Genomic DNA, 16240 nt, shown 5'->3' with positions numbered 1-16240 from the left:
AGCTGGCGAGGAGGCGGGCAGCCTTTGGTCAGGTGAAGGCAGCGCCATATAAAAGCAATGTGAGGTTTGGGGTAGTCTATCCAATGGAGCTGAGGGCCACACACATCTCTTGGGACTATTTTGGGACAGCGGAGGAGGCGGAGAGCTGAAGGACTGGGACTGAATTGCATTTGGACTTCGATGGGGGTTAGGCATTTTGTTCTCTTTCACATTTCTTTCATTCTGTATTGCTGTTTTTTCTTTTTAGTTAATTTTTCTAAAGTGGTGGTTGAGTAGGGATGGCTTGGGGCATGTCAGTTGGGATTTGTTTCTTTTGGGTTTGAGGGTTTATCGTGCTGGATATTTCGAAGGGTTGGGTGTGGGGGGCTTGTGTTTTTTTTCTATGTGGGGGAGGGGCAGGGGCACCGTGCCAGACGGCGCAAGTTGGCTGGTGAACGGGAGCATGGTGGGGGGAGGGGCTGGTGGCTGATGGTAGCTACTGGTAGGGCTGGGTTCCGCCTGTTGCGCAGGGCCAGGAGTAGTGGTTATGACAGGCAGGAGGGGGGGGGGGGGGGCAGAGACCCCTGGTCCGGGTGGTAATGTGGAACGTCCGGTGAAGTAAGCAAGAGTTTTCTTCCCTCTGCAGAGTTTGAAAGCCCATGTGGTGCTGTTGCAGGAAACTCGTCTGAGGGTAAAGGACCAGGTGAAGGCAGCGGAAGGGTTGGATAAGTCAGGTATTCCACTCGGGCTTTGATAGCAGGGCCTGGGGGGTAGCGATACTGGTGGATAAGAGGGCGTGGTTCCAGATTGAGGTGGTGCTGGATCAGAGGTGTAGAGAATTAATTGCACAGGTGCTTTGGAGGGGAAGTTGGTGGTGTTGGTTAGCGTATATGCCCCGAATTGGGATGATGTAGGGTTTATGAAGAAAATGTTCACTGCCATACTAGATTTGGATATGCACCAGTTAATACTGGGCCGGGGGGGCGACTAAGGAGATGGGAGGGTCGGACCCATGGAGGTTTCTGCGCCCGTCAGAGTGAGTATTCAATTTGTTCACCAGTACACAATGTGTATTCAAGGATAGATTTCTTTGTTATGGGAAAGGCGCTGTTGGCTTGGGTGAGGGAGGCTGAATATTCTGGAATTTGTTATCGCAGACCATTCTCCGCATTGGGTGGATGTGGTCCTGGAGAAGGGGCCTGCTCAGAGGCCTACGTGGAGGTTGTTCGCTGACCCAAACGTTTACAACAAAATGGGAATGGTTGTTGAGGACTATGTATGGTTTAATAGGACAGTGAAGGTGTCGCCATCAGTGGTGTTGGAAGTGTTGAAGGCAGTAGTGAAGGACAAGGTTATGAAATGAAATGAAAATGAAAAATGAAAATCGCTTATTGTCACAAGTAGGCTTCAAATGAAGTTACTGTGAAAAGCCCCTAGTCGCCACATTCGGCCGCCTGTTCGGGGAGGCTGGTACGGGAGGCTCAGGTGGATAGAGAGGCAAGGGAGGAGCGGCAACAGTTGGTAGAGGAAATTTTGGGGGTGGATGGAAGGTATGCGGAGGATCCGACTCCGGATCGTCTGGTGAAGAGGAAGGCTAGGTTTGACCATCTGTCCACGGGAAAGGCAATTCGCAGTTAGATGGGCCGAGGGGGTGGTATACAAGTATGGGGAGAAGGTAAGTTAGTGGATCAGTTCCGCAGGCAGCTACGAGAGAGATTGTTCGGGTCCGGGATAGGACAGGGGAGTTGGTGGTGGCACGGTTGGTGGTAAGAATCTGTACAAGTCAGAGCCTCCGGAGGATGAGTCGGACATGAGAGTGTTTTTGGGACAGTTGGAGTGTCCTGTGGTGAGAGAGGAGGAGAAGGCCAGGCTGGAGGAGTCAGTGGGGGTGGAGGAAGTGCAGGTGGTGATAGGCAAGATGCAGGCAGATAAGACACCAAGACTGGACGGCTTCCTGGTGGCGTTTTATAAGGAGTTTCTGCATAGGTTGGCGCTGCTGCTGGTGGAAATGTTCGAGGACGCGGTAGCAAAGGGGGTACTGCCGGAGACAATGAGACAGGTATCCATTTCTCTGCTACTGAAAACGTATCCAGCAGTGTGTAGGTCGCACAGGCCAATATCGTCATTGAATGTGGATGCCAAGATTTCAGCAAAGGTATTGGTGCTCATGTTGGAGGTGTGCCTCTGAAAATGATTAGGGAAGAGCTGACGGGGTTCGTGAAGGGCAGACAGTTGTTGTCTAATGTGCGGCGCCTGTTCCTGTAAGGGGTTGATGTTGCAGGTGCTGTCAACGGCGCCAAGTCCGTTTGCCCCGAGGAGGTAGTCAGGGAGCTGGTGTTGGTGGCCATGCGGAAAATATGCGGAAAGGGGCTGGTTTAGCACACTGAGCTAAATCACTGGCTTTTAAAGCAGACCAAGGCAGGCCAACAGCACGATTCAATTCCCGTACCAGCCTCCCCGAACAGGCGCCGGAATGTGGCGACTAGGGGCTTTTCACAGTAACTTCATTTGAAGCCTACTTGTGACAATAAGCGATTTTCATTTTCATTTCATTTCAAATATGGAGTCAGTTTCGGCAGCACTTCACATTGTGGGCGAGATCGAAGTTGATGCCGATTTGAGGGAATAGTGCGTTTGAGCCCGAGAGGATGGATGTGAGGTTTCGGGAATGGAATGAGCGAGGGATGGTGGAAATAAAGGATCTGTTTCCAGAAGTATGGTTTGCGAGTTTGGAGGAGTTGGGGACGAAGTTTGGGGTCCCGCGAGGGGCGGGTTTCAGGCACAGGCAGGTGCGGGATTTTGTGAAAAGTGTCTGCCTGACCTTTCCCGGTGGCACCATCCTCCTAGTCACTGGAAGGTGTGGGGTTGAAGCAGGGAGACGGAGGTGTTGTGGTTGAAGGTGGATGCAGGTTTCTGTAAGGGGTCGGGGTTGTGGGTGCTGTTAGCAGCGCCACGTCAGTTTGTCCCGAGGAGATAGTCAGGGAGCCGGTGGCGGTGGCCATGAGGAAAATATGGAGTCAGTTTGGGGGTTTTTGCAGGGGGGGGGTCGTCTTGCCGATTTATGGAATGATTTTGGAGGATGATAGGCCATCTCTGGAGGGGGTTAAGGCCAAGTGGGCTGAGGAGTTGGGGACGGCACAGGAGGAGGGATTGTGATGCGAGGTGCTGCAGAGGGTGAATTTTGGGTTGATTTTATTTTGTAAATGTCATGTGTTATGTGTTTAATTGTTAAAATGTTAAAATTTGAATAAAAATATATATTTTTAAAAAGCGCAACACCATCAAGGACAAAGAAGACCGCTTGATTGGCACCCTTTCCTCAAACAGTCACTCCCTCCAGCACCAACACACAGTAGCAGCAGTGTGCACCATCTACAAGATACTACTACTAATAATCTTTAATGTCGCAAGTAGGCTTACATCAGCACAGCAATGAAGTTACTATGAAAAGCCCCTGGTTGCCAAATTCCGGCACCTGTTCGGGTACACGGACGGAGAATTTAGAATGGCCAAATTACCTAACAGCATGTTTTTCGGGACTTGTGGTAGGAAACCGAAGCACCTGGAGGAAACCCACGCAAGGCACAGGGAGAACGAGGAGACTCCGCACAGACAGTGACCCAAGCCTAGAATCAAACCTGGGACTCTTGCGCTGTGAAGCAACAGTGCTAACCACTGTGCTACCGTGCCACCACTGCAGGAACTCACCAAGGCTCCTCAGGCAGCACCTTCCAAACCACGACCACTACCATCTAGAAGGACAAAGGCAGAAAATACACGGGGACACCACAACTTGGAAGTTCCCCTCCAAGTCACTCACCATCCTGACTTGAAAATATATCACCGTACCTACACTGTTTTTGTGTCAAAATCCTGGAACTTACTGCCTAATAGCACAGTATGTGTACCTACACCACATGGACTGCAGCGGTTCATGACAGGTCACCACCACCTTCTCAAGGGTAATTGGGGATGGGCAACACATGCTGGTTCAACCAACGAAGCCCACATCCTGTAAAAATAATTTTAAAAAAAATTTCGAGCACCTTCTCATACCTCATCACAAGTTGTTGCAAGTTGCTCTTTGAATCCACTGACTGTTTCCTACTTAAGCCAAATCTTATACAACCATGCTCTGCCAAATAGGACAGGGAAATTTCCACAGATGTGAAAAGGCAAGTTCGCCGTCCTCACATTTGCTTGGGCGGCACGGTAGCAGTGGTTAGCACTGTTGCTTCACAACGCCAGGGTCCCAGGTTTGATTGCCGGTTTAGGTCACTATCTGCGCGGAGTCTGCACGTTCTCAGTGTCTGCGTGGGTTTCCTCCGGGTGCTCCAGTTTCCTCCCGCAAGTCACCTTGTTAGGTGAACTGGGCATTCTGAATTCTCCCTCTGTGCACCCGAACAGCCGGAGTGTGGCGACTAGGGGCTTTTCACATAACTTCATTGCAGTGGTAATGTAAGCCTACTTGTGGCAATAATAAAGATTATTAGATTATTCTACTTTCACTAGAATGCATCCCGTCTGTGGTACAACCTCTTTAGTGTACATCCTTAGCATTACATTTGACAGTTTTAAAGGCAGATCCCTCAGGTTTTGACGATGAATTCTCTCAAGTATTAGCAATATTGCTGCACCTATATTCACTTCCATTTTAATTTCGTGTCCTTAAAGTTTTGGATATGCCCAACAAGGTTGCTGATCGCCCTGCATTGACAAGATGCCTAGCTTAAGCTCTTGCAGTAGCTCAGATTCACTGTTGTTTGAGTGATTGTGAGCTTCATCCACTAATTTGCAGACACAACTAGGTTGTTTACTTGTATTCTTCTTGCAACTTCTTGATGCAGAAGCAGTTTTCTGAGCAATTTGGCCCTTCTTGCCACAGTTCTTGCATGTATTCAATTTACTCCAGCATTCCCCCGCTCCGTGTCCAATGGTTGCACCATTACAACCCTATACACCCTTGAGGTATCCACTTAGTGAATCTTCATTCCAACCTCTAGCTCCGGAGCTTCTCTTGTAAGCAGCTTCCTCTGAATAATAATAATAATCATTAATTGTCATGAGTAGGCTTCAATGAAGTTACTGTGAAAAGCCCCAGTTGCCACATTCCGGCACCTGTTCGGGGAGGCTGGGACGGGTACCATAGCTTTGCTGAACTCACAAACCAGGGTATCAAGTGTTGTACCAAATTCACAATATCTAGCTAATCTTTGTAAGGATGCTCTAAACTGTAAACCTTCTTCATGACTATGGCAGTGGAATCAAAACCTTTCAGCAATCAATAATGGCTTTGGAGTGAAACGTCCCTCTAAGATTTTTATTAATTAATTGAAGGACTGATTTGTCTCCTGGTTTACTGGCTGAACAATATTCTGAAGCAGCATAAACGTTTTATGGCCAACTGAGCTGAGAAAGGTTGTGACCTTTTAGGTCCTCTGGTGTCTGATTAGCTATAAATACAATTAGAATCATTCTTCATAGGAATACAATGTTTCATAATCCTCATCAATCACGATGTGGAGGTGCCAGCGTTGGACTGGGGTGAGCACAGTAAGAAGTCTTACAACACCAGGTTAAAGTCCAACAGGTTTGTTTCAAACACTAGCTTTCTCCTCAGAAGAGCACCTGAGGAAGGAGCTGTGCACTGAAAGCTAGTGTTTGAAACAAACCTGTTGGACTTTAACCTGGTATTGTAAGACTTCTTACTGTGCTTATTAATCACGTCCATGGTGCACGTTTTTCTTGACTTTTCCAAGGTCAACACTTCCTTCTGACTGTGTTGGAAAATATGGCGCAAACAATGCTTGAACAAGCAACTAATCATTCTTTCTCTTTTATATAGATGAGTATTTCAACTTTTCACTCGAGTAGTGCCCGTGCAGAGTCAGCAGGCTTCGATTCCCGCGTGAATTCAACATGTGAGCATTGGTGGGGGTGGTGTGCGTGAGCGTTGGGGGAGGGGTGGTGTGCGAGTGCGTTGGGGGAGGGGTGTGCGTGTGCTTTGGGGGGAAGTGCTTTGCGGGGAGGTTCCTTGGGGGGGGGGTCCTTTGGGTGTGTGTGTGTGGTGTGTGTGGTGTGTGTGGTGTGTGTGTGTGTTGGGGGTGTGTGTGTGTGTTGGGGGCGTGTGTGTGTGTGTGTGTGTGTGTGTGTGTGTTGGGGGCGTGTGTGTGTGTGTGTGTGTGTGTGTGTGTTGGGGGTGTGTGTGTGTTGGGGGTGTGTGTGTGTTGGGGGCGTGTGTGTGTGTGTGTGTTGGGGGCGTGTGTGTGTGTGTGTGTGTGTGTGTTGGGGGCGTGTGTGTTGCGGGTGTGCCCCCAAGAATCTTCCCACAATTGGTCCACAAAAATCTTCTTTCCAACGATATCTGCTCAATATTTATCACCCGTCATATTTCTTTGTTGCCGCAAAGACTAATGGTATGGAGGTGCCCACTCTGGATTCTTGTAAAGCACGATAAGAGATTTATTAAGATTGTTGTTCATACAATCAAGGTGATGATCTGCCTAAAGCCAAAACAAACGCTCTTGACGTCACTCCACACCATGTGACACAGAACCAGCAAGAATGTATTCCCAGATACATAACAGAGGGGAATGGGACATCGAGGTTTAAAGGAAGGGGTGGGGTTGGGGATTAGCGCCATCATTGTTCGCAGAGCATGGAGCAGCAGCAACATACAGTGGCAACAGTAGTAGCCAGTAGAGTGGAAGAAACAAAAAGTGAAGGGGGAGGACGGATGTTAAACTGAGACCATGGGATCCTTCACAAGTGGCTACTGAGGTAGAGACAAATATCATATATGAAAGAAGGGGATAAATATCCAAACAGGAGAACCAGAAATATGGAGCTGGTGATTATAGGGGAGACTGGCCGGAAGAGGGACTGAAGGCCTCCTCCTGTGCTGCAATTTCTTGGTTTCCCCCTTTTCTGCTTATGGGTGACCTCCTGGTTCTTTGAACCGTTCACACTACAGTTACTTATGTGTAAGGAACCATGAATAGTCAGATAGTCAACTGCAGGGGAACTCAACTTTATAAAGGTAAATGCAGTTGGAGCAGACAGCTCTAATCAGCAGCCCTTCAAACGTTAGTCTATCAATCTATGCAGGATTTTAACTTCAGACAGGGAAATCAATTGTTTCCATTCCTGTCAAAAATTATCAGGTATTTCTAACATAAAATTGTGCCGAGCAGGGGACACACAGAGGAAAGCTCAGGTCAGGCTTCAATGGAGGCAAGCTGAGCCCTGAAAACTCAACTCAAAACAAGCCAAGATAAAGTGAGAAAAAGTAACGTTGCAATTCCAATATCACATCTCATTCAGGGCAGCATGGTGGCGCAGTGGTTAGCACTGCTGCCTCTCAGCGCCGAGGTCCCAGGTTCAATTCCAGCTCTGGGTCACTGTCCGTGTGGAGTTTGCACATTCTCCCCGTGTCTGTGTGGGTCTCACCCCCACAACCCAAAGATGTGCAGGGTGGGTGAATTGGCCACGCTAAATTGCCCCTTAATTGGAAAAAATAAATTGGGTACTCTAAATCTATATTTAAAAATTCACATCTCATTCAACAAGTATGTCAGGTACTGATGAGCTGCTAAAACACCCTTCCTATCCCACAGCACTTCAAACAGCAGCTGAAACACAGGGAGGGAGGGTGTCACAGGGAGGGACTGCAGGACAGTCATACCTCCCTGTCCCTCCCTAGAATCGCCCAGGCTCTCAACCTACAACAGTTGCCTTGCCCTATGGAGGCAGCCAATGTAGCAGATATTCTGTCCTCAATGTAAAATTGTTCCAGGGCAGCAATGAACTGGGAAACCCAAGGAACATAAAATCCTGCTGGTAGGACTCCGGAAGTAGACATGTTTCCAGATAGCAGTAAAATAAATGAATGTTTCAGGCAATGTACTCTCTCTCAGGTTATTTATTTCATCCAATTTACTGCACATACAATGACCATTTTGGAAATAAAGACAGCTCCAAATAAAGGACATCTGCTGCAAGACTCTAGTGTGTCCATAATTTACAGGTTACAGTGTTAGTCTAATGTTTCAGCAGTTAGCTTAATGTGATGGTGAGTTCCAGAAGTAAAGAACTGTCCTTACCGCAGGTCGACAGTGTGGAGCCAAACCCTGCAGCTCCTGTGGAAAGGCTGCCCTTAGAAGCAGCTGATGCTGTAGCTGTACAGGATGCCGAAGATGTAGAAGGGGTAGAGGAAGTAGATGCCAACCACTCCCCAGACTCCATATCTGAAAAGGGAATCAAACATTACCAAAATTAAAGCAAATTTAGAGAATGCAGAAGATCTCACCTCAGTTGCTACTGATTTCGAACATTGTTTTCTATCACATGGCTATCAAAAAGTGTATTTAATTAAATGCTCAGAAAATGGTCGGATCAAAAACAGACTTCGCAAACAGGAGGTCATTCGGCCCTTCAAGCCTACTCCGCCATTCATTATGACCATGGCTGATCATCCAACTCAATAGCCTGCTCCAGCCTTCCCCCATATGCTTTGATCCCTTTCGCTCCAAGTGCTATATCCAACTGCTTCTTGAAAAGTTCAGTTCCTCAGCAGCGTATCCACCCCCCACCCTGAAAAAACCTGAAGTCCACACAAATGAAATTTTTGTTGACCAATGGTGGGTTTAGGAAGGGTGAGTGAGTTCTGATGATGTCAGATTTTATTTCTCGGAAGATCAGGGGGCATGTCCCTTCCCTCCAAATAAATTTTGATTCATTATTAAAGGTTGCATTTGAAGTTAAACAGAACCAGATCTATACATGAACACCAATCCACAATAAATCACTTTGGATAACTTACGTTTGAATTCAAATGCTGAAATACTTTACATTTCAGTTGTATGCTTCTATATATATTTCAGCTATTTCAAAATCAAGACATAAGAAACAATAGCAGTACCCTAGTATAATACCACCCTCTTGTCACCATTCACTTATTTATGTACAAGGTAAAACTCGAATAAACTAGTGCTCCATTACCGACAGCCATGTTGTCCACTCCAGAGAGGGCCTTCCGAACTTGTACTATTGCTGGGCGGCGAATGCGGAGAAGGTGCGGGGCTGGAGTAGGGAGATGGAGGCTTTGTGCAGGTTCCTGTGGGGTCGGATGTGCGGGCGCTTCCAATGGCGCTACTCCAGTTTGCCCCAGGGAGGTATTTGGGGAGTCCTGTGGTGGTTGCCACGCTGAAAATACGGAGGCACCTTCGGCAGCACTTGAGGTAAGGAGCAGGGTCAAGGTTGATGTCGATCTGAGGGAATCTTGGGTTTGAGCCGGGGAGGATGAATGTGAGGTTAAGGAGATGGGAGGAAAGAGGGCTGAAGAGATGAAGGAGTTGCTTTTGGAAGGGCGGTTTGCGGGTTTGAAGGAGTTGGGGGCTAAGTTTGGGTTCCCACGTGGGAAGGGTTTTCGGTACATGCAGGTGCGGGATTTTGCGAAAAAGTCTTTCCGTAGCACTTCTTCCTCATTGCTGGAGGTGTTGTCAGTAATGGGGTTGGAGGATAGGATTGTCTCGTCAATTTATGGGAGCATTTTAGTAGAGATGGTGTCTCTGGAAGGGGTTAAGGCCAAATGCGAGGAAGAGTTGGAGATGGCGCTGGGGGAGGGGTTGTGGTGTAAGGTGCTGCGGAGGCTGAATGTATCAACTGTGTGCGCGAGGCTGGGGTTGATACAGCTAAAGGTGGCACAGGGCACAGCTGACGAAGTCAAGGATGAGCTAGCTGTTTGAGAGCGTAGAGGATATTTGTGAGAGGTGTGGGAGGGGCCCAGCTAATCATGTAGGTATGTTCTGGTCTTCCCAAAGTTGGAGAAAGTTTGGAGATTGTTCCTCAGCATCACGGCAGTGGTCTTGCATGTAGATTTGGAGCCTGGTCCCCTGGGCGTCATATTTGGGGGTCAGACCTGCCAGAGTTGGAGGCGGGAGCAGATGTTTTAGCCTTTGCCTTGCTGATCGCTTGTAAGCGGGTTCTGTTCAGGTAGAGGTCAGCTTCTCCACCCTGCACCTCTGCATGGTTGGGGGATGTAATGGAGTTAGAGAAGGTGAAGCTTGTCCTAAGAGGGGTAAATGAGGGGTTCCACAAGAGTTTATTTTGTATTTCATGGAGCTAGTTACCGTCAACTGTTGGGATTGTGGGGTTGCGCTAGGTTCAATTTATTTTGTGTTATAATGTTTTGTAAATGTTTTTTTTTTTTAAATTGCATTGTACACGTGGGTGGTCTGATCAAGATGGTTGCACATTTGGGAATTATCGGGCAACTGGTGTAGGTGTGTGCTTTTTCAGTGTGTGTATGTATGCATGTGCAGTGCAAGAGAGCGAGTGAGTGAAGGGATGAATGAATAGGAGTTCTACTATTCCACTAGACTAGGCCGAGAGGGTAGTTGTATAGTCCTGGAGGGGATAGTTGGGTCTGGTTGGTGGGGAGTTAGGTCTGGTCAGGGGCATAATAGGGAAAACAGCTGCCATAAGTCTTGCAAATTCAAAGTGGATTATGGGGTTTCCGATGAATCAAACAAAAACTAGCATACTTCTAGATATTTTGCGTAGTTTGTTTGCTGCTTATTTATTCCAAGAGGAAACTGTTCAACCACAGACCGCAATTTTGTTCACGAGTTTTGCACAATTCATGAGAAAGAATGTGGTAAAGCACACGGGCGTTCCACCATATCATCCTGCTTCCAAAGGAGCAGCAGAGTGTATTTAGTACAAATTATTAAGTATGCTCTTGTTAAACAAATGCCAAATATAAATCTGAAGAAATTATAGTTTTTGTTGGGTCACAGACTGGCGTTCTGCTTATTTATCATAACCTGCTTCATACTACTACTGATAGGACGCCAGCTGAATTGTTTCTTAGAAGACAGCCTAGAACAAGGTTTTCATTTCTGAAGCCACATTTAGCACAGTGAGTAGAAGAGAAACATCCAGGTAGAAAGAGTGTGATTTTTTTAAAAGTCTGAAGTTAAACCAGAAGTTTAGGGTATAGAATCATGATTATAAGTGGTTACCACAAAGTAAGTGGTCAAGGTGTTTGTTAGTCGAAAGGTTAGGTTTTTATATATTAATCAGATTTTACCTTCAGAGGTTCACATATATGAAGGTAGTTGGGAAACATTAAATGAATCTGATGAATTAGATAGTTTGGCTATGAGGTACCAATAATTACTCTAACACGTCAATTAAAAGTTCACGGTCAAAATCTACCTTTCCTCAGACTCAAACGGGTCATAGTTCTTCCCCAAGTTCTGAAAGTTTGGATCAGAAAGGAGGAATAGGAAACCAGTGGTTAAGTTTAATAATTGAAAAATAAGAAATGTATTAAGATTTTGCGGATATTGTAACTTTTTCATTGAGGGAGGAAAGAGAGTAATAGCACCCTCCTGTGGCCATTTTCATGTATAAAGCAAAACTGGTCTAAACTAGTTTTCGATTATCGACAGCCATGTAACTGACATGAGAGATGTTATCTGTAACGATATGATATCTAGAAACAACAAAGCGCTTAATTTTTAAAAAGTGATCGGGAAAACATTGCTTGAACGTTGAAACACACCCCAAATCGTGATCATGGGAATCACCAGTTCAATTGACACTTTACACTCATCATAGAATTTACAGTGCTGAAGGAGGCCATTCCGCCCATCGAGTCTGCACCGGCTCTTGGAAAGAGCACCCTACCCAAGGTCAACACCTCCACCCTATCCCCATAACCCAGTGACCCCACCCAACATTAAGGGCAATTGTGGTTACTAAGGGCAATTTATCTTGGCCAATCCACCTAACCTGCACATCTTTGGACTGTGGGAGGAAACCGGAGCACCCGGAGGAAACCCACGCACACACGGGGAGGATGTGCAGACTCCGCACAGACAGTGACCCAAGCTGGAATCGAACCTGGGACCCTGGAGCTGTGAAGCAATTGTGCTATCCACAATGCTACCGTGCTGCCACTCGCTGATGTAACGATATCCTGACACCTGCTACTTTTCCTCTTATTTCAACCAATAATTTTGTGATAAATTATTTGAATGAACACCAGAACTGCTCTGGTATTTTAGATTGAGGTGGCATAGGTAGTGAAATAGACTCGAGGGATAAAATTTGTTGCAAGCCTGGCTGGAATAAACTGCAGAAACACACAAGCAAAAAAGCCAGCAGAAATGCGTTTTTGTAGATTTTAGCGACAGCAGGTAATTGGTTATCACAATTTTTTTTAAATAACTATCTTGAATCTGTAAAACATGGCTTTTAATAATGAAATGTTATGGGCCAGTTCAATCCTCAAATCATTTTACGGAACTATTATTTCAACTTTATGTAACAACATGCTGTGTTTCAACTGAACTTTTAATTGGACTGCGTAACTATCCCTGGCCTACTCCTAAAGATTCTCTACTGAAATTGATTGCATTCATCTTCCTCCATAGTTTTGTCACCAGAGCTGCATAATGGCAATTATTCTCTGATCCAACTATGTAAAATAAGCTGAGCTAGGCTGATGTCATAACTCACTCACCCAATTGGTGCCATAGTAACGTGCATAGATTCAGCAGTCCCCTTCCCTACAGCAATTATCGATGGGTGTCTGTCTGGCATGAAGAACACAAAGGACGTCTGGAATCACTGTACAAAACGTAACATTTTCTTAAAACACTGCGGCATCATGTAATTTAAAGGAAACTAGCACTTGATGCCAACAAAACAAAGTTGCAGTGATGATATGTAATCATTTTTTCCCTCAAAATGGAAATATGGAAAACATACTCAAACTAAATAGAAGCAAAATACTGCAGATGCTGGATCTGAAACAGAAAATTCTGGGAAAACTCAGCAGGTCTGGCAGTATCTGTGGAGAGACAAATAGAATTAACATTTAGAGTCCATACGACTCTTCTTCAGAGTTAAAGAGTGGGGGTATTGTGTTGAGTAATAATATTTATTATCGTCACAAGTAGGCTTACATTAACACTGCAACAAAGTTACTGTGAAAATCCACTAGTTGCCACACTCCGGCACCTGTTCGGGTACACAGAGGGAGAATTCAGAGTGTCCAATTCGTCTAATAAGCACGTCTTTTGGGACTTGTGGGAGGAAATCGGAGCACCCGGAGGAAACCCATGCAGACACTGGGAGAACGTGCAGACTCCGCACAGATAGTGACCCAAGCAGGGAATCGAACCTGGGACCCTGGCGCTGTGAAGCAACAGTGCTAACCACTGTTACCATGAATTGTGTGACCTTTCACCTCCACGGTGACCATTTTTAAAATCCAAAACCTTTTTTGTCCCAATGAAAAAAAAAACACCCCTCCACCACCGGGCCATCTGTCCTTAACACTGCAACGAAGTTACTGTGAAAATCCATCTGTTCTTAAGCTTTGCTTTCATCGAGCACTGACTTTTATTCTCCCGTGAACACATTCTAATATCTTTTTACGACTACTCGCACCTTCTCCTGCCATTAACTCTTCCTCTGTATGATGACCTACAAATATTTGTTGCAATCTCTCCTAGTTCCCACCAATCACTGACCTTCTACCCGGCTCCATCCCCTCCTATACTGTATAATTCAACAAATTTCTCCCTCACTTTAGCTCTGAAGAGCCATGTGGGCTCGAACGTTAACTCTATTTTCTCTCTCCACAGATGCCACCAGACCTACTGACTTTTTCCAGCATTTTCTGTTTGTGTTTCAAACCATATAGCAAGGGTTCTAAAAAAAATCCTTGCCCTCAATTTTATTTTTAAAATTCTTGTCTCCAAATCATTCCAGCAGTTTTGTTTTGTTTACCAGTACAATAAAATGTGTGTATATATATGCTGTGCAGTTTTTATACATCACTCCACCCACCCCACCGCCACCTCCCAGTTCTTAGCACTACAGAACCACTGTCTCAATAAGTGAGTGTAAGATTGTTACACCACCAGAATATTAGGAGGGACCGACAGCATTTGTATTTTGGCACCATTGTCTTCCATTTCAGTGTGCAAAGGCAGAAACATTTTTACTATTAAAGTTGTAGGAATATACGCAAATCTCCTGAATGTCAAACGCATAGCATGTAAAGTAGCAAAAGGCACTTCAATTTCAAGGTTAATTCAATCTCCAACTGCAATTGTTAATGGAAACCTTCCTTCTGTACTACTCAGGTTTTAAAAAGCATTATGGGTATGATCACACCCATTAAATTTAGCATAGTGGGCTAAGACAGCTTGTAATGCAGAACAAGACCAGCAGCGTGGGATCAATTCCCGTTCCAGCCTCCCCATACAGGTGCCGGAATGTGGTGACTAGGGGCTTTTCACAGTAACTTCATTGAAGCCTACTTGTGACAATAAGCTATTATTAATTAAATGTAACAACACCTACAAACTATCCAAAACAAGCTACAGGAACAATACATTTGGATGTTAGCACCATTATGGATATGGAAAGATTAGGCCATTTGACTCAGCAAGAACTTCTAGACTTTAATCCAGGTTGTGACATCAGCTGCAAGCAATGCTTACATTGCAACATTACTCCAAACTTAAACCGACATGAAACCTACCACGTAAGCAAATAAAACCCACTTCTTTTGATCAGCTTTATACAGCCATTGTTTATCATTCTAATAAAGTAATAAATTCAATTCCTCAATATATATATTTTAACATCTAACTGTAAAATATAAATTCTGAACATGCATTCCCGAAGTCAGCAAATGTCAAAATAATAATTAATAACCTTCATTGACACAAGTAGGCTTACATCGCAATGAGGTTACTGTGAAAATCCTTTAATTTAAATCATATATCATATGTTCATATTGCTAAAGAAACAGGACTTCCGGTGGTGGCATGTGGGCAACAGTCGCACATGAGGTGGCTCCTGCCTGGGCATTTTATTTTTGGCTCTTTTCGCCTAGTTTTTGGGGGTGGTTTGGTTGAGAACCTAGATAATTCAATCGGATAAGGTTCCCCACACAAGGGAAATGCCCAGAAAGTCAAGGTCAAAGAAGCCAGCAAGCAAAGAGTCATCTTTGATGGAGGGTTTGGTGGCCCTTTTGGGTAGGTTCGATGCCTGTGGGGTTGACTTGGGTATTTTGGGAGGGTGGGGTGGGGGCAATTCGGCTGGTCACTTGGAATGTAAGAGGGTTGAACAACCCAGTGAAAAGATAGAGAATATTCGCACATCTGAAGTGATGGAATGCTGGGACACTTGGGTTTTGATCGTAGGGCCCAGGGGGGATTCTTTGGGGGGGGGGGACGCCGACTTAAATTGTGTTTTCGATACTCGACTGGACCGATCTAGACCCAAGTCTTTGATTCCTTCCGGGATGGCAAACGCAGTGAAGGCTTTTACGGAGCAGTTTGTTTGTTTGGGGGGGGGGGGGGCAGACCAGTGTGGTTTTTACATGTGAGAGATAAGGACTTTTCGTTCTTCTCTCAAGTACATCAGGTCTATTCTCAGATTGACTTTTTGTGCTGGGCAGATCTCTTCTTCCTAGGGTGAAGAGGGCGGAGTACTCAGCAGCAAATGTCACATCAGATCATGTTCCACATATTGTGGATTTAGTGTTCGAGCCAGGTCCCTTTCAATGCCCGCGGTGGAGACTGGATATGGGGCTGCTGGCAGATAAAAGGTTCTGTGAGTGCATATCCTCCACTATTGGGGAGTATATTACGTTCAACATGAGTGACTCTATCTCCCCGGGAGGCCCTGAAGGTGGTCATGAGGGGAGAGATAATTCTTTATAAGTCACATAGAGACAGGTCTGAGGGTGGTGTGGCAGAGGCTGGTGGACTCCATCCTAGAAGTGGACCGCCAGTATTTGCCTGCCTCCACTCCAGAGTTGCTGGTGAGTAGGAAGAAGTGGTAGACGGAATTTGAGCTACTCTCGAGGCAGTGGGTCAGCTGTGACACTCAAGGGGGACTTTTTATAAACATGGGAAGTCCAGTCGCCTTTTAGAGCACCAGTTGAGGCGGCAGGTGGCCTCACGGGGGATTGTTCAGGTACGGAACGCGGGTGGCAGGTTGGTCTCCACCCCAGCGAAGGATAATGCAGTGTTCGAAGAGTTTTATCAACTACTGTACAGATTGGAGCCCCCGGAAAGAGGTTGTCATGATGCACTTTTTGGAGGAGTTGTCCTTCCCGAGGGGTAGGGAAGGGAGGAGTTTGAATCACCATTGTGTCCTCAGGAGGCTACAAGGTGTATTGGTTCCATGTAGTTGGTTAATGCTCTGGGTCTGGATGGGTTTCCCA

General features: G+C 45.8%; 1 protein-coding gene across 8 annotated transcripts in view; it reads right to left on the bottom strand.

Moving 5' to 3' along the window:
- Window positions 1-16240, bottom strand: part of baz2ba (bromodomain adjacent to zinc finger domain, 2Ba) — a 603362-nt gene that overhangs the window by 319500 nt on the left and 267622 nt on the right. For all 8 annotated transcript variants that reach the window (XM_072474620.1, XM_072474664.1, XM_072474673.1 and 5 more), the window contains one exon: window positions 8082-8225. In XM_072474620.1, coding sequence (XP_072330721.1) covers window positions 8082-8225 — 144 coding nt within the window. The remainder of the gene's footprint in view (window positions 1-8081; window positions 8226-16240) is intronic.

This window comes from Scyliorhinus torazame, chromosome 2 (genome assembly GCF_047496885.1).
Source record: "Scyliorhinus torazame isolate Kashiwa2021f chromosome 2, sScyTor2.1, whole genome shotgun sequence".
NCBI lineage: Eukaryota > Metazoa > Chordata > Chondrichthyes > Carcharhiniformes > Scyliorhinidae > Scyliorhinus > Scyliorhinus torazame.
This window is presented reverse-complemented; position numbering and strand designations above follow the sequence as displayed.